General features: G+C 38.9%; 1 protein-coding gene across 2 annotated transcripts in view; it reads left to right on the top strand.

Moving 5' to 3' along the window:
* The window catches only part of OTC (ornithine transcarbamylase), a 54,721-nt gene that overhangs the window by 11,781 nt on the left and 16,206 nt on the right, over positions 1-26,734 (top strand). For both annotated transcript variants that reach the window (XM_010949527.2, XM_074358914.1), the window contains exons 2-5: positions 25-163; positions 1,640-1,721; positions 11,616-11,703; positions 26,510-26,663. In XM_010949527.2, the coding sequence (XP_010947829.2) occupies positions 25-163; positions 1,640-1,721; positions 11,616-11,703; positions 26,510-26,663 (463 nt within the window). The remainder of the gene's footprint in view (positions 1-24; positions 164-1,639; positions 1,722-11,615; positions 11,704-26,509; positions 26,664-26,734) is intronic.

Here is a 26,734-nt window from a genome sequence, read left to right on the forward strand (position 1 = left end):
TTCTTATTTTTTTCTTTTTTGTAGATGTGGACAACCACTACAAAATAAAGTACAGCTGAAGGGTCGTGACCTCCTCACTCTAAAGAACTTTACAGGAGAAGAAATTAAGTATATGCTATGGCTATCAGCAGACCTGAAATTTAGGATAAAACAGAAAGGAGAGGTATGTAGCATTTCCATATTACCTTCCACTGCTACCAGTCAGCCTTTTAAAAAACAGCCTTTCCCAAGAAAGAGGGAAAAGAAAATACATTAAAATTCATAAACAGTAGCTAAGTAATGAAACCACACAGTCAAGGTAACTGATTATCACTGAGTGTACAGGCATATGAAAAGCATAAAAATCAGTTATTCAATGACAAGTCATTGCATTTCTTTCATGTGGAATGCTGAAATTCATTATTAACTTAATCAAAACCTAAGGAATCATTTCTCTGGAAAGATTTTATAAGTATACCTTCTTTCTTTTCTCTGTGTGTTTTTTATTGAGTTAAAAATAAGGATGATATATTTTTTTCCCCAGCAACAAATTTTAACTGTGGATGAATATCAGATATATCATATAAGGATAATTTCAAAAAATTCAGGATGATGTGACAGTGTTAAAAAATTTAGATTAGCAAAGAAACAATTAAATGGTAACAAAGTAGGCTAAGAGAGGGGATACAGTGGTTAGCTGTAAGCATTATTCTGCATGTTGAGCAATTTACGTTTGAAACACGCTTAATTAATGCCGCAGCTTCATTTAGACTGCTTAATTGTGAAAGCATTTTCATATTCCAAGCTTGTTCAAAAGCATTTGAAAGAGCTGATTTCAGGTTGAGAAAGTTTTACACAACCTTGACTTTCTAATTTAGTTAACTAGCTCTCCAAGTTTCTAAGAACGAACTGAAAACAGGAGTGACTCCAACTACTAGGGGTTGACGTTCCTATAGAAGACCTGAAATGAGGAGAAGAGGTCCCCCAAGACCCCAGGTGTTTGTTCTTCACACTTTGTGGTGAGGAAGGTTAGCTGGCAGGAATCTACTTGTTCTAGAACTCATCCTACTGGCAAGTCCATCTACAGAAGAGGAAAGAGGAAGAGTCCAACCCCACACCCAAACTCTCCAGATGGTTTCCAAATGACTTTCAGAACCAAAGCGTTTGCACTCTCACGAGGATGCATGATGAAGGTATAGCTGAAACTCTGGGGCTTCATCCTTAGGAGTCTGAGTGCCCCATGTGGTGACCAAGTAGCACGTTCCGAGCTGAGGAAACATTTCCTAACAAAGCATCTTCAAGGTCACTGAACACTAGTAGAGGTTCCCACGAATTTAAGTAAGAAGATGCTTCCGGTATGCAATGTTAATATCCTTTGGGACAAATGTTCAGGTTGAACCCAGAGCAACTAATCCTACTTTCTCATTATACATCGATAAGCTGTGGGAGTTCCTGTTCCCTTCCCCCATTTGTATAGAACATGAAAAAAAAAAACACTTTAAATTCACCTTTTAAATAACATTTGAAGGCTTACTTGGGAGCAGTGTTAATGATTTGACATTTTCTGATAATGTAAAGAATAAGCTTTGAAACATAATCCTTGATATGGGATATAAAATGTCTTTTTCATTTTCATTGTATTCTTGTCCTTGATTTTCAGTATTTGCCTTTATTGCAAGGGAAGTCCTTAGGCATGATTTTTGAAAAAAGAAGTACTCGAACAAGATTGTCCACAGAAACAGGTGAGTCCACAGACAAACTCGCACTTGTGTTGACGAGGGGAACAGAGGGTGAGGACCTGGGAGAAGTAGGCCCCGGGGGATCTGTCTCTTTAGCAAGAACAAAGGGAAAACATTGGCACTGGGAGTAGCGTGGCAAGCCTCTGAAAGCTCTTTCCAATTCTCACAGAAGCTGCAGGCAGCAAGATTAGCTTCATCTGTAGGAATTCCACGAGGACTTGAGTAAAAGTCCCAAACAGTTCTTCGTGTTCACTACAAGATGTCAGTGGGCTTAAATTCTCAGACCTCCAAGTCATGTGAGCAAGAAATATGCATGTTTCTAATATGTAAAGAGATTTTTCTTGTTTGTACCAACTTTGCTGGATGGTGGAAACAATCTCTGCAATGTTAGGTAATCCTCATTCGTTTCAGTGTTTGCTTTGTCAATTTAGAGTCTCTTTCCCCTCTCCCCACCGTCGTGGTTAAGTCCTGGAGAGTATCTTAATGTCAAGGCATCTCAGGCTATGGGGATCTGGTCATTAGTAATCAGGATACCATCATCAAATGTCTATACTGAAATCTGCTGGGACTTCTGTATCTCTTTTGGACCTTGACTGGCTCCCATTCACTGTGGAGTCTGCTTCACTCTGATCACAAGACCTGAGATACCTCCTGGTTTGGTTCTGTCAACTTCTTGGCAGCTCTGCATGCTGCAGTTGGCACAGAGGTACTGCAAGGCTCTCTCTACTCTATCGCTCCTTCCTCTTGCTGGGTGCCAGGGAGTTCTATAACATTTGCTCTCTCCTCGAATTCTGTCTTAAAAGAAGACACAGATATTCTCAGCTCTGGAGTCCCCCAAACTCATCTGAAATTTCCATCATGCTCCATGCTCCCCACACTTCAGTACTTGGCCTGGGGGACAGACAGCAGGATACAGTGTCAAAGATACATCAGTTTCTATTTCTGTTCCTTCTTCTCTCTCGCTCTTCTTCCCCTTCCAGTTCCCAGTATTGGAGGCCAGGTGATAAAGCAGGAGGAAAAACTGGTTCTGACTACTCATGTATTCTTTCAAGTCTCTTGTTTGATCCTGAAATCCTAGGCTGTTGAAATGCAATTTTTTCTCAAACTATTATCTCTGTAATGAGTTTCAAAAGGTCTGTTACACATCACCTCCTCTTTCTCTCGGCAATTTTGCTCCATCAGACCTTTGTTGAATCAATAATATGACTGCCCAAATGGGCAAATGGATAGGATCGAGGAGGAGGTACCATGAACAAAAACACATTGGTTGATTCTTTGTATATCTTATCCTACTTACAAGCATCAGAGCTTTCTAGGGCTCAGAAGCAAACAACTACTTCATGCAATTATTGCCTTGTAACTATCAGTAATGCGGTACCTCAAATACATAACACAATGTAGTTCAGAGGGATTAAGTGTCTTGCTAAATTCATGCAATTAATACAAATAGCACCAGGATTCAGATCTCAAGTTTAGTGTTCTTACTAATGCACTCCCCTTGCCCCTTGAGAGAAGGAAGGAGGAAGAAAGAAAACATATAAGGTGTCACCTAATCTTTAAAGTCCTAGGAAGAAAACCGATGAGAACATTTTGCTCTTTAAAGCTGGGTGCTTTGAAAGGTCACACTGACACCTGACGTTTAGTAAAGGAAAAATGAATACTGTATAAACCAGCCAGTAATTTCCAGATTCTGCTCCTTTTGGCACTGGTTATCATTTTTAAATCATTATTACTTTAGAGAGGTGTTCTTTTTTGAAGTCATCAAAAGGATTGATTAATACGTAGAAATTGCTCAATTTTAAGTTTTTTTCAAATTATTTTTTCTTAGTTGTTGGTATTGTCTACCACTTTTCTTTGTTTGAATGTTATTTTTTATTTCAAATATCCCTGTTATCAGCTTTACCATTCACATATAATGTGGTAGTTAAGCTACTAATAAAACCAAGAGTAAAGATTTAATAAGCTTTTGGGTGCAGACCCTGTACCAAGTGCTCTACATTAATTACATAGATTATCTCACTTAATCCTCATGCCAATCTCCCCCTCTATGAGGGTGAGACCACTGAGGAAAATAGGCTGAAATAGGTTCAGCAGGTGGCTCACAGACATATAGCTAGCTAATAAATGGCAGACCCAGGATTGGAAGCCATTGTTAAATGTATTTTTAAAGTATCTAATTTAATTCGCACATGGACATGTTTTATTCCAGTAATATTGTTTCTACAGGTGGCATTAAGCATTTTGTTAAATGACGGTTTTCCATAAAGACATGCTCTGAAATCTGCACAAAATTACAAACGACAACAACAAATACACGAGAAAAAGGAACATATGACCATAAAAGTTATGGTTCACAGAGTATTCATCATTATCCTCAATAAATACCCATGGGTCTAATTGCATGTGGCATCCTGCCAAACTCAACAGTAGGAGAATCAGTCAGAGTAAGCAGCCAATTTAAATGCTTACAGAAATGGTAAAGCTCAACCCAAAACAGGGCAGAACATTTTCATTGTGTACATGTGCATCTTAATAGTTGTCCATTGGCACAATTTTTCATCAAAACCTGTTACCTTGGTATTTAGAATGAAACTAGGATGTGATTAAAACTGTCTATCACTACCCCTGATTTGTGCCAGCCTCTGGGATGGGGTGTTCCTCAAAGGACAGTCCTTGAGGATTTCATCCCAAGCCTGAGTTGCAAAGATACAGCAGCATGTCTACTTATCTCAGGGGACAAAATAAAATTCTCCATCCAAATAAAGCCATATTGATTGCCCTTGTAGTATTTTTATTTAAGTGTAAGGCACCTACTGAAAAGTGCACAAATCATTAAGTATACAGTTCAATGAATTATTCCAGTGAATACATGCTTGTAACTAATACTAAATAGAGAAACAGGATATTAACAGCACCCAGAAGCCCTCCCTTGTACCTCTTTCCAGTCGCTACTACCCCCACCCAAGGGTAACCATTATCCTGGCTTCTAACCTCATAGATTCTTTTTGCCTGTTTTCGAACTTTATAGAAATGGAATCATTCAGCATATGCTCTTTTGTGTCTGGCTTCTTTCGCTCAGCATTATGTTTGTGAGCTGTATCGATGTCACTGTGTGTAGTTGTAGCTCATTCATTCCTCCCCCACTCTTTGTGCATGCCTGCCTGGCAAACCGCACAATTCTCCTGTGTGTCTACTGATGATTATATTCTTTTATTGCAAATTAATTGAGCAGATAGAGGAATACATTTTTACTAATCTCGGTAAGTGCAGTAGCTGATAGAAAAATGCACAGAGCAATCTAAGAGATGGTTCTTTTCATTGTTTAACATTGGTATTTGACTTTCAAGGAGAAATAGAAGCGGGTGCTTGGCAAACTGTTTAGAATGCATCATCTTTACAAAGGCAGCAATATAAAAACCACGATACTATTCCGCAGGTATGAAAGAGCAGCACAGAGAGGTTAATAGCTGCCTTAGTTCTACCAGCAAGAGCCCTCAGAGCTCTGATACTTCCAGCGCATGCATTCTATCTATACCCCTTCTTCTAAAGCTTGCAAGGATCTGTGAGGAAAAGAAAGAGCAAAATAAGGTATACTATATTTCCCCAGACAGAAGTTGAGATATTAACAGATGAAATCCTTTGTTCAAAAAGATCTGATGTGTACGTATAAACAAATGAAATCGATAAAAACAAACTCCTGTGGATGAAGAGTGAAGAGAGAGTAGAAACCTGTTCCTCTGCCCTCCTCTCCTCAGCAATGGCAGCTCCCGGTGACTTCTCAGAATCTCTGACACCTTCCAGAAACATTTATTGCCATCCAGGTCTGATAAACTGGTGAATGCTTAACCTGTGTTTTGGACTGGGGTCTGAGGCTTCTTTTTGATCAGTGACCAAAACTGCAGAGGCAGTCCCTTCTTGGAGGTAAAGTCCTTCCATTTAATCTCCTTCAAGAACTGTTGAAGGCTTTGACTCCTACTTCTGGACACTTTCTGTAGCCCCTCTTCCTACTCCTACCTTGTAAGTTCAGGCTGGTTGAGAATCTTTACAGCACAAAGAGAGAAATGAAAAGGCAACAAACTAATCCTGGGTTGTTACCAAAATGACTTCTAGTCAAAGTAAGACTATGACTTGGAGCAGATCTGCCAGGAGGTCTTAAACTTTGTTTGAAACCTTTCTCCACAGTCCCCAAACCCTCAATGGCATTCACCCCTGTGCTAGGCACATAGTAGGTACACGATGAATACTTCCTCGATGACTGTGTAAGTAGTCATATTTGTTTGGGTGATTTTCCCTGCTTAGAAACAGATTAAGTACTCAAGAGTGATGAGTGATTATAATCATCACTAAATTCCATTAGCTCACTTTACACAGAATAGAAAATTCCATTAACAAAATTAGGAGATGTTCGTAAGTGAAAAGAATGGGTCCTCCCTCTAGAGTCAAAATCCTTCCGACATTTGTTCAACAAGTATTTGCTGACTACTTCCTATATACCAGTATTTATTCTAGGTCCCTGAGAATGATGTATCAGCGATCAAAACAGAGAAAAATCCCTGCCTTCATGGAGCTGACATTCTAGCTGGCACAGACAATAAACAATAGACATAATAAATAAGTGGATGATATAGTATGTTGGAAGGTGATAAGTGCTCTCAGCAAGGAGAAGACTGCCTGGAACTGAGGGAAAAACATGTACTCTGTTATTTGAATTTCACCTTTTACTCTGCATAAAATGGAGGAATCTTTGGAGAGTTTTGAACACTGGAGGGAGATGATCTAACTTGCATTTATTTATTTATTTATTTATTTATTTATTTATTTATTTATTTTTGCAATTACTATTTTATTTTTAAATTATTTTTGTAACTCGCATTTTAAATGGGTCTCTCTGCTCTGTTGAGACTAATGCGGGGGCTGGGGGTAGAGACAAGATAGAAGCAGTAAAAGCTGTCAGAAGGTCCCCGCTGTACATAAAACCTGGGGCCAGGGTGGTAGCAGAGGAAGGGGTAAGAGGGTCAGATGCGGGGTATGAATTGAAGGGAGAGTCAACAAGATCCCTGATGTATCAGGTAAAAGAGAGGTGTCAAGGATGACTTCAAGGTTTCTGTCTAACCAACTGTGAGCAGGATGGAGCGGGACAGAGCAGGTTGGGCAGGACGAGTTTTGGAAGGACTGAGTTTGATCTTTCTATTAGATACACAAGCGAAGATGTTGAAAAGGCAGTTGGATATTAGTTTGGAGTACTGGAGTGAGATTTGGCCTAGAGATACTTGAGAGTCATCAGCATACAGATGGTACTTAAGGCCATGGGACCAGATACAATTATAAAGGAAATGAGTGCAGATGGAGGGAAGAGGACCAAGGACTAGCCGTGGGGCACATCAACATTAAAAGGTCAAGGAAAATAAAAGGAACCAGCAATAGAGATTGAGAAGGAGCAACTACCAAGGTAGATGTAAGAGCAAGGAGTAGTGGTGTCCTGGATGGTGTGTGAAGAAAGCTTATCGGGAGAAGTGGTGAACAACTTTGTTAAATGCTGCAAAGTCAAGAAAAATAAGAACTGAAATGGCCACTGGATGTAGCAATGTGAAGGTCATTGGTAAACTTGGTGAGTGGAGTTTTGGTGCAGTGTTGGGGGGCCAAAGCCTTATAGAAATAGATTTGAGGGAAATGAGACAAGAAGAACTGGAGAGAGAAACTAAAAACAAGAGTTTTGCTGCAAAGAAAGCAAAGACTTAAATGGATACCTGGCAGGGGAAATAGGCACAAGAGAAAGTTTGCATTTGTTATTTTATTTATTTTTTTAACACCTTTATTGTGGTATGATTCCTGTACAGTAAACTACACACATTTCAGATGTACACTTTGATGAATTTTGATAGATGTATACACCACAATGATGATAGATGAAACCACCACCACAATCAAGATAGCTAACATTTCCATATTGTTTTATTAATGAATGAAAAAATGAGAAGAGCCTGCTCAAGATGCAGATAATGAAAGGGAGAAAGGGAAGAATTGTTAGAGTAACGTCCATGAGTAGGGCATGGCTTCCAGTGCACACATGGGGCATGGCAAGTCCATCTACGCTTAATAGGAAGGGAAGTAGAATGCTGGCAGGTGAGAAAATGGGGTGATGGAATCTGCAAGGTCTCTGTTACCATTTTTTTCACTGAGGTAGGACATAAGGTTATCAACTGAGTGCTGGCTCTACTTTCAACATATATCAAGAATTCATTTTCTCATTGCTTCAGCTGCTACCATGCTGGTCCAAGCTCTCAACTCTAAGCCAGATTTTTGCAATGGTCTTCTGACTGGTCTCCCTGCTTCTGCCTTCCCCCACTATGGATGTTCTATTAAAACATAAGTCTAATCGTGTCATCCTCTGCTCCAATCCTACCATGGCTTCCCATCTTACTCCAACAAAAGTTAAAGTTGTTGCTTCCTCCCCACCGTCCTTCTGCAGCCTCACTGCCTAGTACTCTCCTCCTCACACACTCTACCTTCCAAGCCAAATTTCTTGTGCCTTGAACCCACCAGTCCTGACCCTTCCTCAGGACCTCAGGATATGGTCTTTCCACTGTCTGATATGTTTCACTGTGGCTTCCTTGATCATGGTAAAATGACAGCTCCAATTCCATACAGTCCCTATCTCCCATCCCTGCTCTATTTTTCATATAGTATTTGTCAATATCTAACATATAACATATTCAATGTACACATACTTGAGAATGAATGAGTACATTTCAGAACCATGCTGTGAGGCTGAGACCTGTTGCAGTCACTCAACAGACACAAGATGTGCCTCCCACCCAAATTTAGTTTGATTGTTGACAGTGAGGATACCACACATGCACCAAGAGGGTATGAAAAGGTTTATTACTCACATAATGTGGCTTTCTGGGGAGGGTGGGCTGGCTCCAAAGTTGGTCCAAAAGTGGCATTAGAGAGCAAGGAAATGGTATTAGCTTGGGCTTTTATTGTGCTTGGGGCCGGGGGGCGCTGGGGTGAGGATTCCCATGTACAGGCAAGGACTTGTGTAGTTTGAACCTCCCGCTAGTGCCAAAGGAGGAAGCATCTGCACCTTCTTATCAGCTTGCCCAGATATAGGGCAGAAGGAGAAGGGAGAGTGACGATGGGCTTGGAAGCTGGTAGCAATCAAACATCATAAATTGAGTCAGATACTTTATTACAGGATCCATAGCAAGTAGGACTGTTGGTGTGTTTCATGTTCTCTGACTCTACCTGTCATGTAGCACCTCAGATCTGCAAGGGATCTTAGGGCTCTAGGCAAACTGACTGATTTTCCAGATGAAGACTGAGTCCAGTTCCACTATGTCATCCTGTTTCTGTAGATCCCAATGGAAGTTGGCTCAGGGGCTAGCTCCCCTTTGGTAAAGCTCTAGGTTCTTAAAAACAATCTTGAACAAGTTTTTAGACTCTTTGACTCTCAAAACTCCTGTCTATAAAATTCTTTTTTTTAAATTTTTAATTAAAAAAATTTTTATTGAAGTATAGTCGGTTTACAATGTTGTGTTAATTTCTGGTGTACAGCATAGTGATTCAGTTATATATATGTTTAGAGATATATTCTTTTTCATTATAGGCTATTACAAGGTATTGAATATAGTTCCCTGTGCTACACAGTAGGACCCTGTTTATCTATTCTGTATATAGTAGTTCTGTATATAGTCTGCTAATCCCAAACTCCCAATTATCCCCCTACCCACCCCCTTCCCCTCTGGTAACCATAATTTTGTTTTCTCATAAAATTCTTATAATAATATCTAATATGCTCTTTGTCTGAGTGAAGGATTTAACAGAAGAACCTTTATGAAGTGCCACCACCTGCTAGTGCTCTGTGACTATAGTCATTCTAGAGTCGGAACATAGTGGCCTCTAGCTAAAAACCATTTGGTCTGGGCATATTTAAGGGAATACTTTTAAGTGTTAAATAGGTAGAATATAATTATTTTTTAATGTAGTAACAGAAATGAGAACAATTGCTTCCTTGTGGATATTTTTGTTTTACTTTTGCTTAAGAAAGTTTTCAAATGAACAGAAAATAGGGAGATGAGCATAATGAACACACACCAGTACCCCTTACATCAATCTAACAACTGTTAATATGTCGCCTTTTTTGATTTATCTATTCATTTTTGTCAGTGAAATATTTTAAAGTAAATGAAGGCTATAATGACATTTTATCCCCAATACATCAGTGTGCATATTTCAAATAAATAAGAATATTTTCCTGTATAGCTACAATATCATTTTCACACTTAACAAAAATGATTTGTTGATCTCATTTAATACCTGTCTGTATTCAAATTGCATTATTCAAATTGTGTTAAGCCTTCAGTGGGTTATTTCATGAAACTTTGGGCCAAATTCTCCTTCATGGGTCTAAGATTCCTCATCCCCCAATTCACCATGCGATTAATGATTTCCTCCTTTCTCATGGGAAACAGGTGCGATTAGAAAAGTGTGACTGTTGCATATTTCCCAAAAGATCAGTTAGGTATATTACAACAAGGAGGAAAAAAGTAATGTTTGTAAGATTCCTCAGACAAGTCTCTATCTTATAATTATACTTATTTGCTTTTACATGTGTATCTAAGAAAGCCTGCCTATTGAATCTGTCTCAAATAAGATAGTAAAGTTCTTTTGGGGGGGCAGGGGGAGGTAATTAGGTTTGTTTGTTTACTTTTTGATGGAGGTACTGGGGATTGAACCTAGGACCTCATGCATGCTAAGCACGCACTCTACCACTGAGCTATACCCTCCCCCCAACAAAATAGTAAAGTTCTAATTGGATGTCACCATTTCACATAATTTTGCCCAGGGTACGTGATAAAAGGGCCCTGCTTGTGCCCACAGAGTTTGGGGTAGACCCCTCTCTGCGTCATCCTCCTCAGACCAAAGGAATGTGTTGTGAGGGGGTGGGCAGGAGCCATCCTTATCTTCTCAGATGTCTGCAGTAATCTCACATTCCATGGAGGATTGAAGAGTAGTGAGGGTAATGTGTGAGTGATCTTAGCCTTGTCTTGGATGAAGGATAAATAAAACAGTTGAATGGCCCTTTGATCATGCTGACTTTTAGTGACCTGAAACTGCCATTTCAATGCTCACTTTATTTTTAATTTTTTAAAAATCAAGGTATAATTTACACATAGGAAAATGCACAGCTCTTAACTTTACAGTTCAAAAAGTGTTGAAGAAAACATATTCCCATGTATATGGGTATGTAACCTACAAACTCTATGAAGGTATAAAACATTCCTCTTACCCCAGAAAGCTCATCAGTGCTCCTTCCCAGCCAGTCACCCTCTCCAGAAGCAACTACAGTTTTAATTTCTGCCACTCTATGTTAGTTTGGCCCATTCTAGAGTCTCACGTAAATGGAATTATACATTATCTACTCTTTTGTGTCTAGCTTCTTTTATTCAATATAATGTTTGTGAGATTCATCCATGTTGCATATATTAGTAGTTCATTCTTTTTTTATTACTGAGTAATATTCCATTGTAATCCATGATATGCAGTACTACAGTTTATTTGCCCATTTTCCTGGTGGACATCATTATGTATTTTAAAGAATAAAAAGGAGGAATAGCCTCTAAAAGAGAACAATGCCCCATATCGCCTGGTTCTGAACAAGAGGGTGGAGAGGTGGGCACACATCTGAAGGAGAGTTAAGTGCTGGTACAGAAAATTTCACCTGCTTCTCCTGGTTCCTCAGTTTGCTCTCCCTGGGAATTTCCTATCAGAGAGGCTGGTGAGATTGAAAGATTTTGACTTTTCAGTTGAGATAGTGCCAATTCCTCATAATTTTGTTTGCTAAGTTAATTCTTTTTTTCAAAATGCCTTTTTTTTCTCTCTCTTTTACTGTAGGTTTTGCACTTCTGGGAGGACACCCCTGCTTTCTGACCACACAAGACATTCATTTGGGTGTGAATGAAAGTCTCACGGACACAGCCCGGTTTGTAAATCTTCTCTTTGAAGCTTATTTCAGAATTGATGGACAAATTTCGAAAAGAAAATATGCTTCTCTTTAAATAATGGTTTTCCCTCTCAGCATCCTTTGGACTGTTCTCTGTTTTCCTTCTTTCCCTCTTTCACTGATGTTCTGAATGTCCCTCATCCTCTGACCACTTTCCTTGATGTCCTTCATCCTCTGGCCACTTCCCATGAGTTAAGAAAAATTTTTTTCTTCGCAATTTGAAGAGGTTTCTGATTATAAAATTCCAACCTTCGGGAAATTTAGTCATCAAGCCTGACTGTTATGTTTTACCCTTGAAGAAATGGAGGTCCAGGGAAATTGACATGTTCCATGACCCATAAGCAGTTAGCATCAGAGCAGGTAGCGATATTAATAGCTAACACTTATTGAATGTTTATTATGTGTCAGGCATTGTTCTAACTCATTTAATCCTTATAACAACCCAAACAGATTGGCATAAAGAAGTGAGACAACTTAATTAGGGACATACTAGCTACTATAACACAAAAATCTCAAAATGTCAATGGCTTAACATAGCGCAAATGTTTCTGATTGAGAAGATGGGAGGACTGATTATTTATGTGGCCATGCAGGGACTCTAGATGACAGTGGCTCTACCATCTTCAACACGTGGCCTCCAAGGTTATCCTGGGTGCCAATATCCAGCCAGGAGCTGGAGGAAGAGAGCATGGAGACAGGATACTTGCTTCAAAGCCACCTTAGCAAGGAAGCAGCAGTCACTTTCGCTCACATTCTATTGGCAAGTACGAGTAGCTCACCCCCCAACCCCACCTAGATGAAAGTGGAGGTGGGAAAAGGCTCTTAACCACTATACTACAGAGGCTGAAACAAAGGCCCCCTGACTCCCCATGCAGTGCTCTCACCATTATATCATGTCTGATTGAGAAATCCAGAGCAAATGTCTTTGTTTAAATATTTTGCCCTTGATATCAAAGACTTATGATTATTTTCTGAAAATGGCGTGCCATAAAGTAACTCCTTGCAGGCACCGTTTGCTTTTCATGGCGGCTACCCTAGTATATACTAAATGGTCCACCTCACTTGAATTGCTGAAGATATTTGAAACAACTCATCTTTAAACCTTTTAGTTATGTTATCTCAGATGGGACAATGTTAGGATTAAGAAGTGTTGTTTTCATCTTCTGGATGCAAGGGACAAAAAGAATAAATAAACATCAATGAGTTTTTCTTCCAAATATGCTACCACTGACTGGAATTATATTTGTCTAATAATTCCATTTCCACAAAAGTGAAATATACTTTATTCAAGAGCAACTATTACAAGCTGGTTAAGAGCCAAAGCCGGGGACACAACCAGGAAAGAAGTTTCCGTGGGGATCCTCTATATAGGATCAAGTGAATGATGATGAATGAGTTACGTGTGAACTAGTGGTTGGAAGAGGAACAGCTGAGCATCCAGTAAAGAGCTAAGGAGTGCAGGTTGGCCCAGAGCCCAGAAATCAGAGGTTAGAGCCCAGAAATCAGTGGAGTGGGCAGGACCCAAAAAGCAAGAGACAAATAGCTAAGCATGGGTTGAAAGCCAAGGATGGGTAGAAACATGTTCTTTTCTGTGCTTGCTCTCCACACAACAATTCCCACTGCAAGTACTTAGTTAGAGGAGCTCTACACAGATCCTGGGAAAAAAACAATTTGCTCACAAGTTCCAGCATGATTGGGACCTTTTAGTGCATATAATTAGTTCCACTGCTATACAGATATATGGATACGTAAAACTGGATTCACAGAATTCCTTCTGATCATTCTGTCTTATCCAAAAGACTCAAAGGAAAATAACAGCTCCTCCTTAAAGGGTGTATACTATGGACCTCTTATACTATTATCTCTAAATCTTTGTAAAAACCTTACACGGTAAGTATTATTGGCCCAATTTTATAAATGACGAATCCATGACTCAGAGAAGTAATAGAGCTTAGCAGCTAAGTCAGCATTTAAATCATGCCGTCGTTTTTAAGGCCATACTGTTTTGACTTACCCCTACCGTCTCTTATATAAGCCTACGAGAGGGGTAGTGAAATAAGTTATGGGAAGTACTGGCTTGTGTGTCACAAGGTCCCCACGACCACCCCAATGCTTGATGGTTCACCAGGAAGGTTCACAGGACTCAGCATTTAGTCGTACTCATGGCTATGATTTATTACAGGGAAAGTATACCAAGCACAATCAACAAAGGGAAAAGGCACATGAGGAGAAATCTGAAGGAAACTAGGTGCAAGTTTCCAAGAGTCCTCTCCCAGTAGAGTCCTCAGAATGCACTTAATTCCCTTAGTAATGAGTTGTGACAAAATGTGCAAAATGTTGTCCACCAGGGACGTTCCTTAAAGATTCAGTGCCCAGGCTTTCCATTGGGGGATGATCACACAGCATCCTCTGTTTGATATGTACCCAAATTCCAGACTCCTGGAAGGAAAGCGGGTGTTAATTTTAGATCATATTGTTTGTAAAAACATTTTAGGCATACTGAGCTACTCTTATCAGTCCTGGGAGTGGTGGAAACCCTTCCCAAGTTGAAGTTCCTAGATTCCACCCAAGGGCCAACCTTACAAGCAGTCCTTTCAAAGGACAGCAGTCAGGACTGCTATGTTAACTCTTTTCTGCATGGCTTGGAAATCACAAGACTTAAGATCTAATCCAACCTTCGCCACTTTACCTACTCTGTGACCCCCATAGGTGAAAATTTCTCTGGATCCTAGTTTCCTCTTCTATTAATTGGGGGAGGTCTGATCCCTAAGGTCCATTTTACATTCTTAAGTGTATGCAGATGTACTAGATATAAAGTCAGAGTCCTTACAGAGGTGTGCCCTGATGTAAACTATGTGTAAACTGATGCAGAGAAATTTGGATCTGCAAAGATAGGAGGTAAGAGAGAGAATGCCAAGGGTTCTAAAACTAATTTAAGAATTATGTCGGGGAACTTGTTAAAATGCAAAAGTCTAGGTCCCACACTCAGAAATTCTAATTCTGCCGGTTGGGGTTCAGTTGGTGTCTGGGAATCTGTATTTTAGCAAGCTATTCAAATTCTGCTGCAATGGTGGCTGGACGGCGTTTTGAGAGCCCCTGAATTGGGAGGTTGTGTAGTAATCCTGGGCTGTTGTGCTGTAAGTCTACGCTTGTAAAGAGGAGACAGCTAATAATATGGTTTCATGTTAACTGAATGTGAAGGGTATACTAATAGTGGAGGCAAAATAATTTCAGATTTGTTATTCTTACAATATATATGTATATATTAGCAGAAGCAGGAAAATGAAAGGAGTTTCTGCTTTGGGGAGAAGGTGATAGATTAAGCATTGGACATATTGCGTTAAAGGTTGAACCTCCAAGTACAAATGTCCCTGAGTCACTGGAGATAAAGGCCTTAGGTAAAGTTGAGAGCTGGAGAAATCGAAGTATAAACTCTGGTAGAAAAGGAGCTTCAGAGTATCATTGCTAGAGAATTGCAGAAGGCTGAACCTGGCTCTGGACCTGCAGTTAGGGAGGGACAGGAGGAAATAATTAGGGTCCAGCGAAAATAAGCATAGTGCAATATCAGAAGAGGCTGGAATGGGAGATGGGGATGAGAGAAAAGGGGTAGAGTAGCTACCATGGAAATCTGACTTTCTTTTGTGCACCCCATTACTGCTTTATCTGCCAAAATATCTGACAAACAAGATATGGCTGAGATTCAGACATTCAATAAATCTAAACTGAAGAAGACAAGAGAAATCCACTTGCCTTTCTTAGAAGTAATTAAACAGGAGAAGCGAGGAAATGAATCTTAATGACATCTACCCTGCTGATACACGTGGTACAATCCATAGCAATTGCGTCCTTGCCTTTTGTAGAAGTTAAACTTTGTAAGATGCAGAGAGATTGGATGATGTTTAAATGACAGTGCTGGCCCTTTCAAGTCAAGAGAACAGTGCACACCTGACACTGATTGACGGTGTTGCTTCTCTATCTGCCTGTCCGGCTGCCTTGGGGGCCTGGTGGAACAAAAAAAGTGTCTTCCCGTCGGTGAAAAAAAGAACCTGATGGGGAATACACTGAACGTGGCAACAGAAAAAAGAAAAAAGCAAACTGGGCCAGTCTCCTGAAAACTGTTAAATGCAATTTCCAAAATGTCACTTATTTAGTCAACTGATTTAATTATTCATTGATTCAAAAATATCTGTTGAATGCCTAGTTTTTCTTCCAGGCATTGTTTTAGCACTGAGAATAGAGTGCTGATCAAATCAAACAAAATACTTTTTCAAGTGGAAATTACATTCTTGAGGGAGGACGCTTTCACTAAGCAACAACAACAACAAAATAAAGCATGAATAGAATAGGAGGTGGAAATAAGTGCTATGGTGAAGCCAAAGCAGGGTGATCTGTGGGTGGACTGGGGGTCACTTAGGTTGGGTGGTCAGGGAAGACTTCTCTGAGGAGGTGGCAGTTAATTTGAGAGTTCATTGAAAAGACAGAGCCAGCTATGGGAAAAGCATCTCAGACAGAAAGAACTGCTGGTATGAAAACTTAAGGCAAGAACAAGCTTGATGCATTCAGGAACAGAAGGACAGCCAGAAATGTTTTTACATCTGCAAATAAACATACTTAAACTTTGCAAATTAAAAAAAAAAATGTACCCTTACAACTTGGTCCTGTCTCAGACACCAAAGGAAGGAAAAATCAGATCAAGGAGTGAAAAAAAAAAAACTAAATAAATATTCAAAATAAAATGTATTGCTCTTTTCTTACTTGACTGCAATAATAAAACCTGTTCAGTTTTCATAATATAGTGGGTGAATTCTCCTTAGCTAAGTTTCAGCTGAGCATTGTGTAATCTGAGGGTGCTCGTGGGGAGTGAAGAGGAGCACTGAGATGGAGCTGTCAACTGATATAGTGGAGGAGCTGGTATGTCAGGGTCCCCAAGACCACCCTCAGGTTCAATGATCCATTAGGAGGATCCACAGGACTCAGCACATGGTCATACTCATGGCTAAGATTCATTATGAAAAAAGGACACAAAGCACAATCAGCACAGGGAAAAGGTGCATGGGGCCAAGTCCAGGGGAGGCCAGGCGCAAGATTGCAAGGGTCTCCTCCCTGTGGAGTCACACAAGTCATGCTTAATTCCCCCAGCAATCATTTGTGACAACATGTGTGAAATGTTGTCTTCCAAGGAAGACCATTAGAAACTCATTGCATGAGACTTTTATTAGGCGCTGGTCACATAGGCACCCTCTGCCTAGCCTGAACCCAAATTCGAGACTCCCAGAAGGAAAGCAGGTGTTCAGCATAATCCATACTGTTTCTATAAACAGTTTAGGTAGTGAGCCATCCGTATTATTCCTAGGTATGGTGGAAACCTTCCCAAAGTCCAAGTTCCCAGATACCAGCCAAGGGCCAAACTTGTAAGCTAGCCTTCTGAAGATACCCATGTGCTATGTTAACTCTTTTTTGCACAACTGGGCTATCATCTCTTTTCTGGATTTTGCCAAACGTCCTTTACCTAGACATAATGTAACTGGCAAGGGAGAGTACTGCACACCCATGGAAGGACAGCCCTAAGATTTGAGTTGTTTCCTCAGTTCAGTGTGGTCCCTGTGGGGCCAAGCTCCCACTGGATAGAACGACTACTGCTCACTTCCCTCTTTGGGAAAGTCTCTTAGTGACTCTTTTCCACTTGCTACTATATTAAAAGACACAAAAGATATACATATACATTCAGTTAAATTTACTTCAGATTTAAGAGTGTTTTCAGATTTTGTCAGTTCTCTGGTGCTCTACTGGGGTTAAGAGTTGGATATTCTATTTTTTTCCCCTCACTCTGGGCTTGTCTTTTTAGAAGTGACACCTTAGTATGACTCAGATCACTTATTCTTTGGAAGTTAAAAATGGATGAAACTTAGCAACAGCAGTGGGACATTATCACTCTAATTTCAAGGCTTTCTGTTTCTTCCATAATGACAGCTGTTCAAGCCTAATGCTCTGAGTCCACTATTGAAAGGTGCATAATAGCTTCACAGTCATTTTCACTTTAATACGGTACTTAGTAAAACGGCTTCAGGAACCATGTGTATGAAGGGCTCCATATAAAATAATGTAACGTTGTTCTACTCTAATTACTTCCCCTATAGATGTAATTTACTTATGGTAGTGATTGCTAAAGTATTTTCTGCCAGTGTAAAACCAGTAGAAAGGAAAATCAGCTAAAACCACTGTTTCCTAGGGCTGCCATACAAACTGCCACAAACTTGGTGGCTTAAAAACAACACAGATCTATTCTGTCACAGTTCTGGAGGCTAGAAGCCCAAAATCAATGTGTCAGGAGGCCATGCTCCCCTTGAAGGCTCTAGGGAAGAATCCTTCCTTGCTCTATTCCTACCTCCTGGTGGCTCTCAGCAATCTTTGGCCTTCCTTGGCTTGTAGCTGCATCAATCCAATCTCCACCTCTATCTTTACCTTCTCTGTGTATCTCTGTGTATCCTCTCCCCTTCTGATGAGAATGTCAGTCATTGGATTTAGGGCCCACCCTACCCAGTATGACCTCATCTTAACTAATCACATCTGCAAAGATGCTACTTGAAACAAGGCCTCATTCTGAGTTTCCTGGTAGATATGAATCTGGGGGACACCATTCAACCCACTACACAACCACATATCCACATGCCCCTGCAGCAACATGGAAGGGTCTCAAATCATTGTCATTTGATAGCTCAAATAATGGAAGTTATAAAGGGATTTGTGGATGAGACACAGTCCTCAAGAGGAGTGAACTATTGTCACATTGAAAGGAATGTTTTGAAAAGCTAGAATACTGTTCTTAAGATATTCATATCAATGATATTAAGACCAAAAAAGGTCATCTTACTTAGGTTTCTTAGTAAAATGTTTTAAAATATTGGCATCTAGTGGGAAATACGTACCTAACTAGGTGCCAATAAATTTGTACCTAATAGGAAATATGGTATCTCTGTGAATATTTACACAGGCCACCAGGAAAGTAGCAGCATGGCAGTTGTATGTCCTTGGATAAATGGTAACAGAAGTCAGTCCTTCACAACATGAACTATGATATATTCATAGTTTAGAGGCAGTTTGCCATAATGTAAAGAGTAGGGGCTTTGAAGCAGGGTTGGGCTTCAGTCCAAGTTACAGCTCATACCACATTGGCCCTGTGGTTTGGACCAGTTGCTTTTGAGTCTTAGGTTCCTCACTTATAAAATGGGGATACAAATACTTATCCCAATCAGTTATATGAGGATAAATCAGATGGTGCTTTTAAGGGACAGGCACACAGAAGAAATTCAGGTAATGTTGATTGAATAAACTTATGGCCTAACTCAATCTCAGGACAAGCTCTGACTCAATTCTGGCCACCTTTGTGGTCTCCTAGAAGCTTATGCTGCCCCAACACAGAAATTCCTATAGCACATTTTGCGGAGGTCATTCTGAATGCTGTTATGCCATACCCATTTATCTCCGACGTCTTCTAAACTACAAACTAACATGTGAGTCAAAATTAACTGGCCATTATAGAAAACTTCCTGAATAAACTGCATATGGCAATTTCATTCAACATCCCTGGGCTTCTTCCAACATCAGCCCATTTGAGAGGAGGCCACCCAGGTGTGCTGAAGGTATTATCTTGTTTCCTCATCATCCTTATATTGACGTAACTAAAATTATAATTTGGGTAGGGATATCAGACCACTAGAATATTCTCCCTCCTAGAGGGAGACAGTTAACAGATTTATTCCTTGACCAATTTACACTGGGGATAAAATCCATGTCTCCTCTAGGACCTTGGCTTGCTTCCATAAAAAATAAAAATAGAAAATGCCCATTTTTGAATGATTATAGGGTTCTCAATGGTGTCATTATGAACAGCCAAAAATTCCTCCCACTGTTCTCCAGTCCGCTGTTCAACTGGTTGGCGATGTCACTGATAACAAACTGGAATTTACGGGGCACACAGTGATTCAAGGCAGGATGGGGACAAAAGGAAGAATGCATGGCAAGACCCTATGAGAATACAACTTCTGTTTGCCTTTGGCTTTTGCAACACACCCACCATGTTCCAATAGTTTAGGAACAACTCAGCTCTTTCTAAGAGCATCAGGATTGTTTCATGATTGCCCATCTCATTAACATCCATGTTTGCTTTTAAGATCTGGCCCAGCACACTACTGGGGTTTGGGGTTTTGTTTGTTTATTTGTTTCTTTCTTTGTTTTTAGTATCTGTTTACCCAACCACATAGACTCTGCATCAGGCTTTCCTGGGGCCATGGGAGACTTTGTTTATGGTATTTATTGTTTTGTTTTGGCTTTCTGGGTGTTTTAGTTAATTTCTAAACAAGTTTTGATTTTATACCAAAGGGAAAAAATATCAAAGAATAATAGAAACTTGAGGTTTGAAAGATCTTTATGAGCTAGTTAGATCAAGCATCCTTTTTATGCCTCTTCCACACCATTCCTTCAAAATTGTTCCTGAGCTGACATGAAAATATCCAATATCAGGGCATTCTTAATATACAGAGCTATCTTGTTCCATTTTTACACAGTCTGACTTTTCTGACCAGAGTTCATACAAACTGACTGAGAGTTCTCTTTTAAATTGAGTTAAAATTGATCTTGCTATGACTCTTCTCAATGCTCTTCTGTTTTTTTAGTATCTTCATAAAATCATACATTTGAATATATTTGAAGTTTTCAATTCATTGCAGTTATTATTCTTATTGGTGTGCAAATTGCCCCATATTTGGCCAATGCAATCTGTCTTAGAGTTAGCTACTGGGTCATTCTGACATAACTTTATTAGTCTTTGATAACTCCCTGGCTTTTTGATATGGCAAGATGTTCCAGGCTCATCTTGTACACTTCTTCACTAAGGCTGAGAATTAGCCATTACTCTAAGAAGCCCTAGTTCATTTTCAATTACTTTCAAAATTATGTTTGGGAGAAACTTTCTCTTTTGAAAGATATGGTTTTTTTCTGGTTATTACAGACGTACTCCTTTTGGTAGAAAATACTAAAAGAAATTTTAAAAATATAGCTAGAACCACCAATACTGCCATCACCCAGAAATAATCAAAGTTAACATTTTATCTCCTGAACCATCTTTCCATTTTCAGTCCTATTCCATGCTTCTCCTTTTTCTGCCAACAGCAGGAAAAGAGATGATGGGGAAAAAATAGACCACATTTTAAACATTTAGATGAAATCAAGTTGAATAAATATTTTAAGTTGTTAATTATTTTTTCGAATCCTAATATTGGCAATTAAACATCCAGAGAAAACTGATTGGTGTGAGAAACTTTAAATTTGGGTAATTTGGATTTTGCAAAAACTGTTTTGCTACCATTATTGACACATGCCAAAGATTATCTACAAAGCTGTGGGAATCCACTGGAAAGCAAACAGAACTCTAATATTCAACTGGAATGAAAAGAGCAAAATGAAAAGTCATTACAGAGCCAGAGAGTATTTTTAACTTGTCAACTTTTCATTTCTAACACACATAACACAGCTCTTACAATGTTTAAAGCTGGGATGTTAAATTGATGGAGAGCTATAGAAAGCCCAGATTACTGTTAATGGGCCTGTAAGTCCAGCCCGAGTTACAGGTTTGTCATTGTTTCCAGTGAAAAGATTTTTCTTTAAAAGATCTTTAGTAGACTGGAAGAAGAAAAATAAGAACAGTGATTTCTCTATGATTTATAGCAGCTTTAAACATAAAGCAGAAAGCAACATCATTGACAAAGTAATATTCATTGTCTATTTAAAGGCCTTTAATATCTTTGTTTCTCCAAGTGATTCCAATGTGAAAACAACTTGGGAGTTGCTCCTTTCCCTCCATGTCGTTGAGTCCATTTCACCTGCAGTTTCTGTGGCTGGAGGACTGAAGTGACATTTTCTATTAAGCTTTGTCATACTCTCTTTTGCCCATAGATGCATTAATGTCCAAGAGGCTTTTTCTGCCTATAGGAATATTCTGTACTCTTTGTACTTAGTTTATAGTCCAATATATTAATCTTACGAATTCAGCATTTCTATAAACGTAAAAGATTAAACATTCCTCAGTGGTTCTCAAAGTGTGATCCTCAAACCAGCAGCATAAGCATTTCCCGGAGCTTGGTAGAAATACCGATTCTTTTGGGCCCCAACCCAGACCTACTGGGATCAGAAACACAACTGGCTGCGTTCTAATAAGCCCTCCTGGTGATTCTGATGCATGTTCAAGTTTCAGAACGATTGCTTTAAACATTCACATACTACTTATACAACCACTAAATCAAATACATATTAAATGAACAAAACAAGTGTCCTCAACCATTTAAATATTGATTGCAACTTAATCAAATGCTTTAAAACATTTAATTTAATCATAAGCCTAGCATTTCAGATTTCCTTGAATGCTCTAAATTTTTTAAAAAGGAAAATATACACATAAAACACAACATTGATTACAGAGCTGATGAATATTTTAACAACAAAACTGAGCACAATGCTATTAACATCATAGATTTGATTTTGTTTACATTCTTACCCCTACTTTTTATTCTTATTTTTATATGGTCCTGGAATTTAAATGTATGTGTGTAATTTTACTAGACTGGAAAGAAAAAAAAAATCATCTCAAGAAGCTAGTAATGCAGGTTAAGTGGATTGCTGACCAGTTAGTTTTGGTTGGGTTATAGGAAATGGTTGCTAAGTTCAAGATGAATTAAATTGCAGCTTCTGGCCGCTAGGGTTGAATATGTTTTTATCACCTAGTTTTAGATTTTTTTATTGAAGTATAGTTAATTTACAATGTTGTGTTAGTTTCTGGTATACAGCATAGCAATTCAGTCATATGTGTATGTGTGTGTGTGTGTGTGTGTGTGTATTTTTTTTTCTTCTTCATTATAGGTTATTACAAGATACTGAATATACTTCCCTGTGCTGTATATACAGTAGGACCTTGTTATTTACCTATTCTGTATATAGTAGTTTGTATCTAATAATCCCAAATTCCCAATTTCTCCCTCACTTTTTATCATGGGTTCTGATATTCATTTCCTATTGCTGCTTTTTAAACAAATTACCAGAAATTTAGCAACTTAAAACAACACAAATTTATTATCTTACATTCTGCAGGTCAGAGGTCTAAAATGAGTCCACGGGGCTGTGTTCCTTCTGGAGGCTCCAGGGAAGAATCCAATTCCTTGGCCTTTCTAGCCTGCAGAGGCTGCCTATATCCTTTGGCACATGATTCCCTTCCTCTCTTTCAAAGCCAGCAACTTAGCTAGCATCTTCTTTCATTTCTGACTTCCTGCTTCTTTCTTATAAGGACCCTTATCATTATATTGGACCCATCCAGGACAATCTGCCCATCTCAAGACCCTTAACTGAATCACATCTGTAAAACTTCCTTTGCCATGTAAGGTAACATATTCACAGTTCTGGGTCTTAGGACATGAACATCTTTTGGGGAGCATTATTCTGTCTGCCATAGGATCCTTATTCTGTTTTTCATATGAATTCTGATTTTTTAAAGAAATTAAAATATGGGATATTCTTTAATTTTTATTTGTTTTCGATCTCTGGCAATATATGACCCATTGTGATATTTTTATGATATATATTTTTTTAAATTAATTTTTTCTTTTTTTCCCTTTTTTTTCTTAATGGGGGGGTGGTAATTTTAGGTTTACTTGTTCATTTTTTTTTAAACAGAGGTACTGGGAATTGAACCCAGGACCTTGTGCATGCTAGGCATGCATTCCACCACTGGGCTATATAACCTCCTCGCTATTTTTATGATATATTTACCTGGCCTGGTTTCAATATTTTAAAATATATGCCTTTCTGATTGGCATTGTTTTATAGTTAGTTGGGCCACCAAGAAGTTTCACTCCTAGAGAGACAGGAAAGTGAGTTTGAAAATTTAGATTTCTCCTTCAGGACAGTTAACTAAGTTATTAGTTTGGAATAAACAGTTGTATCATCTTTTTAATTGGAAACTGTATATGGCAACGGGTGCTAGTTAACTGCAAGACTAGTCTTCTACCTCATATAAGACCACAAATGCTAATGGGCTTGTCCATTTATGTTACAATTTTGACTATTTCTAGGACTATTTGGCTTATAAGTTGTGTTATTTATGGTTTACACACATGAAAAATGGCACATATCTATACTTTATGAACAGAAATATACTTAACAAAACCCCATGAAATATCTATCCATATCTATACAGTTATATATAAGCACTTTCCTACTTACTTAAGTAAATAAATTTAAATGTATGTGATAATAGTCATCCTTCTTTGATATTACAACCATATTTTTGTACATTTTCTTTATATTAGCTCTTATGAGCATCATGGCCTTTTATACATACAACTTGTTTTGCCTAATGATTTTTACTGTAAATGATCACAACTTGACAAATGTTTAAGTTGGTTCTTTTTCCTTTTAGCACTGCCTCTGCTATTTTTAAAATCATTTAGCTTCCTGGCAACAACAGTATTACAGATCTATACTGATTTTATCTCAAGGACATGGAATTAACTATTCTCTAATAGTTTCTGGTTCCCTTTTTATGTACAGAACAATATTAAGACCAAAATTTGGGCACTAGTGATGCTTAACAAGTGTTGAAGGGAGAAAAGATTATAGCTACTGCTGTTGCCATGGGACCACTCCTGTTAGTGACTGAGCTAAAAGGAAAACACGGTTGACCTTTGAACAGCACAGGGCTTAGTCCACATATGCACAGTCTGCCCTCAGTAACTGCCATTCCTCAGCATCCATGGATTCACCCAGCCATGGACCATGTAATAGTGTAGTGTTTACCACTGAAAAATATCCATGTATAAGTGGACGTGTGCAGTTCAAACCTATGCTGTTCAAGGGTCAACTGTACTTCTGTTATAAGTGTATAAGATCTTGTTCTTTCCAGTATAACATATCATGTTGTTATCCCTTATTTTTCTCATAGTACGAGATTTCAGCAACTAAGACTTTCCTCCTCTACACTGATCCATTGTTCTACCCAGCAGCAGAGTATCCCATGTTTCTCCCACCTCCTCACTCACTCTATTTTCTAGGACAATGGTTCTCAGGTTTGTCTTCATACTGAAATAACTTGAGGAGCTTCGAAAATATCGATGTGAGTCCCCCAGCAGAGCTTCTGATTTAGACTTCCAAAGGGCAGAATATGGCATCAGAATTTTTACAGCTCCATAGGTGATACTAATGCATAGCCATGGTCGAGAACCTCTGTTCTAGGAGGTGTTGGGCAACCTCAAAAGGCAGACCAGTCACTATTACATGGGAGTATACCACAGAGGGTCCAGGGATACCAACTCCACATGATAAACAAGGCAAGTAAATGCGTGCTTGCCTTTTGGCTGCTTCCGGAGCTCTTGGGATTTTTCAAGGGAGGGAACCACAACTGCTCTTTCAAAATATTCTTGAAAAACTCAAGTGTATAGGACATTGACTTCTCCAGTTGCTCTCCTAGCATCTCCTTGTTTCAGCCTCATCTTTCCTCATCCTTTCTCAACCTTGGTCTAATTACTTCAAGGTTTTCAAAGGCCTTGGTTTTCTCATTTATGAGGTTAAGATAACATTTACATGTGGTACACACTAAATCTAGCAAAACTCAACAACACATTGTAAAGTTCATGAAAGTCATAAGAGGTTGGCAGCCCATAGTCCTAGCTCCCTAAAATGATTTGAGAGGCTACAACAGAAGTCAGATCTGTTCTGACTGTGAGATTCCAGAAGGTCAACTGCAGTGGCTAACCCAGATTTTTTAAATCCTATCTCTACACACTGTAGGAAGATATATATATTTTAAAAAGTCCTTTGGGGTCAAACACTCCTCAACCTCCCACTCTCATAGAATTTTAAGTGTCATAAAATTAATAAATTCTTCTGAAATAGGGAATTGATAATTGATTATAATTATAGACCCTGTTGGGATATCTACCTCCATTTAAGTAACTTTCCCATGGTAGAGTTAAAAGCCTGCATTCTGTAGTATGAAACATCAGCATATCTGTACTGGGAAGGGAATTTGTATTGTGCTTTTGAAAAAAAGGGGAGAAGATTTAAAATTCTTTTACTGTAATAGCCTGTCTTAGGACAGTGGTTCTGAAACTTTTGAAAGTTCTCTGAGTTACTTGGGAAACTTGGTAAAAGTACAAAGACCCAGCGTCTATCCTATTTCAGGAGCTTGGACTTGTTTATTAGCCTTCACTTAGTTCTGATACACACCCAAGTTTGGGACCCATTCCCTTAGGGTATCAGATAGGTCTGGGTAGCTGGTTACTCTAAAGAAGACGGCCTTAATTTTTCTCTGTATATCTTGTTTTTGGTATTGTTCCTTTTAACTTTACCAACTGCCACATATCAATGATAATTCATCATCACAACTGGTAGGCCTACAATTGGTTTCTTATCTCTGTAAAAATGCTAAAATCAGTAGTCACTGGCTAAGACATCAGTGGAACAACATCTGGCTTCTTTACTGACTACGTGTTTATTATTAGTTTTTCAATCTGTCATGTTGATAGGTAGTTGTAACATAATAAAAGTTCCAATTTATTAGCATTTCTTATCACTATTTAAGATCCTAATATATGTATGTGTATGCATGACTGGGACTTTGTGCTGTACACCAGAAAATGACACATTGTAACTTACTGTACTTCAATTAAAAAAAGATCCTATATTAAAGAAGGAATTATTGATCATAATCAACTTTGATTGATCTTTTCTTGGTCTGCCGCAGTGTGTTGTCTAGCATGACAGATGCAGTGTTGGCGCGAGTGTATAAACAATCAGATCTGGACATCTTGGCTAAAGAAGCATCCATCCCAATCGTCAATGGGCTGTCCGATTTGTACCACCCTATCCAGATCCTGGCTGATTACCTCACGCTCCAGGTTGGCTTATTTCTTTGCCTAGCACAAGAGCAAAATCAATAAATAATCCCTAACTAGCTCTACATGGAAGC

The sequence above is a fragment of the Camelus bactrianus genome, chromosome X (assembly GCF_048773025.1).
Source record: "Camelus bactrianus isolate YW-2024 breed Bactrian camel chromosome X, ASM4877302v1, whole genome shotgun sequence".
NCBI lineage: Eukaryota > Metazoa > Chordata > Mammalia > Artiodactyla > Camelidae > Camelus > Camelus bactrianus.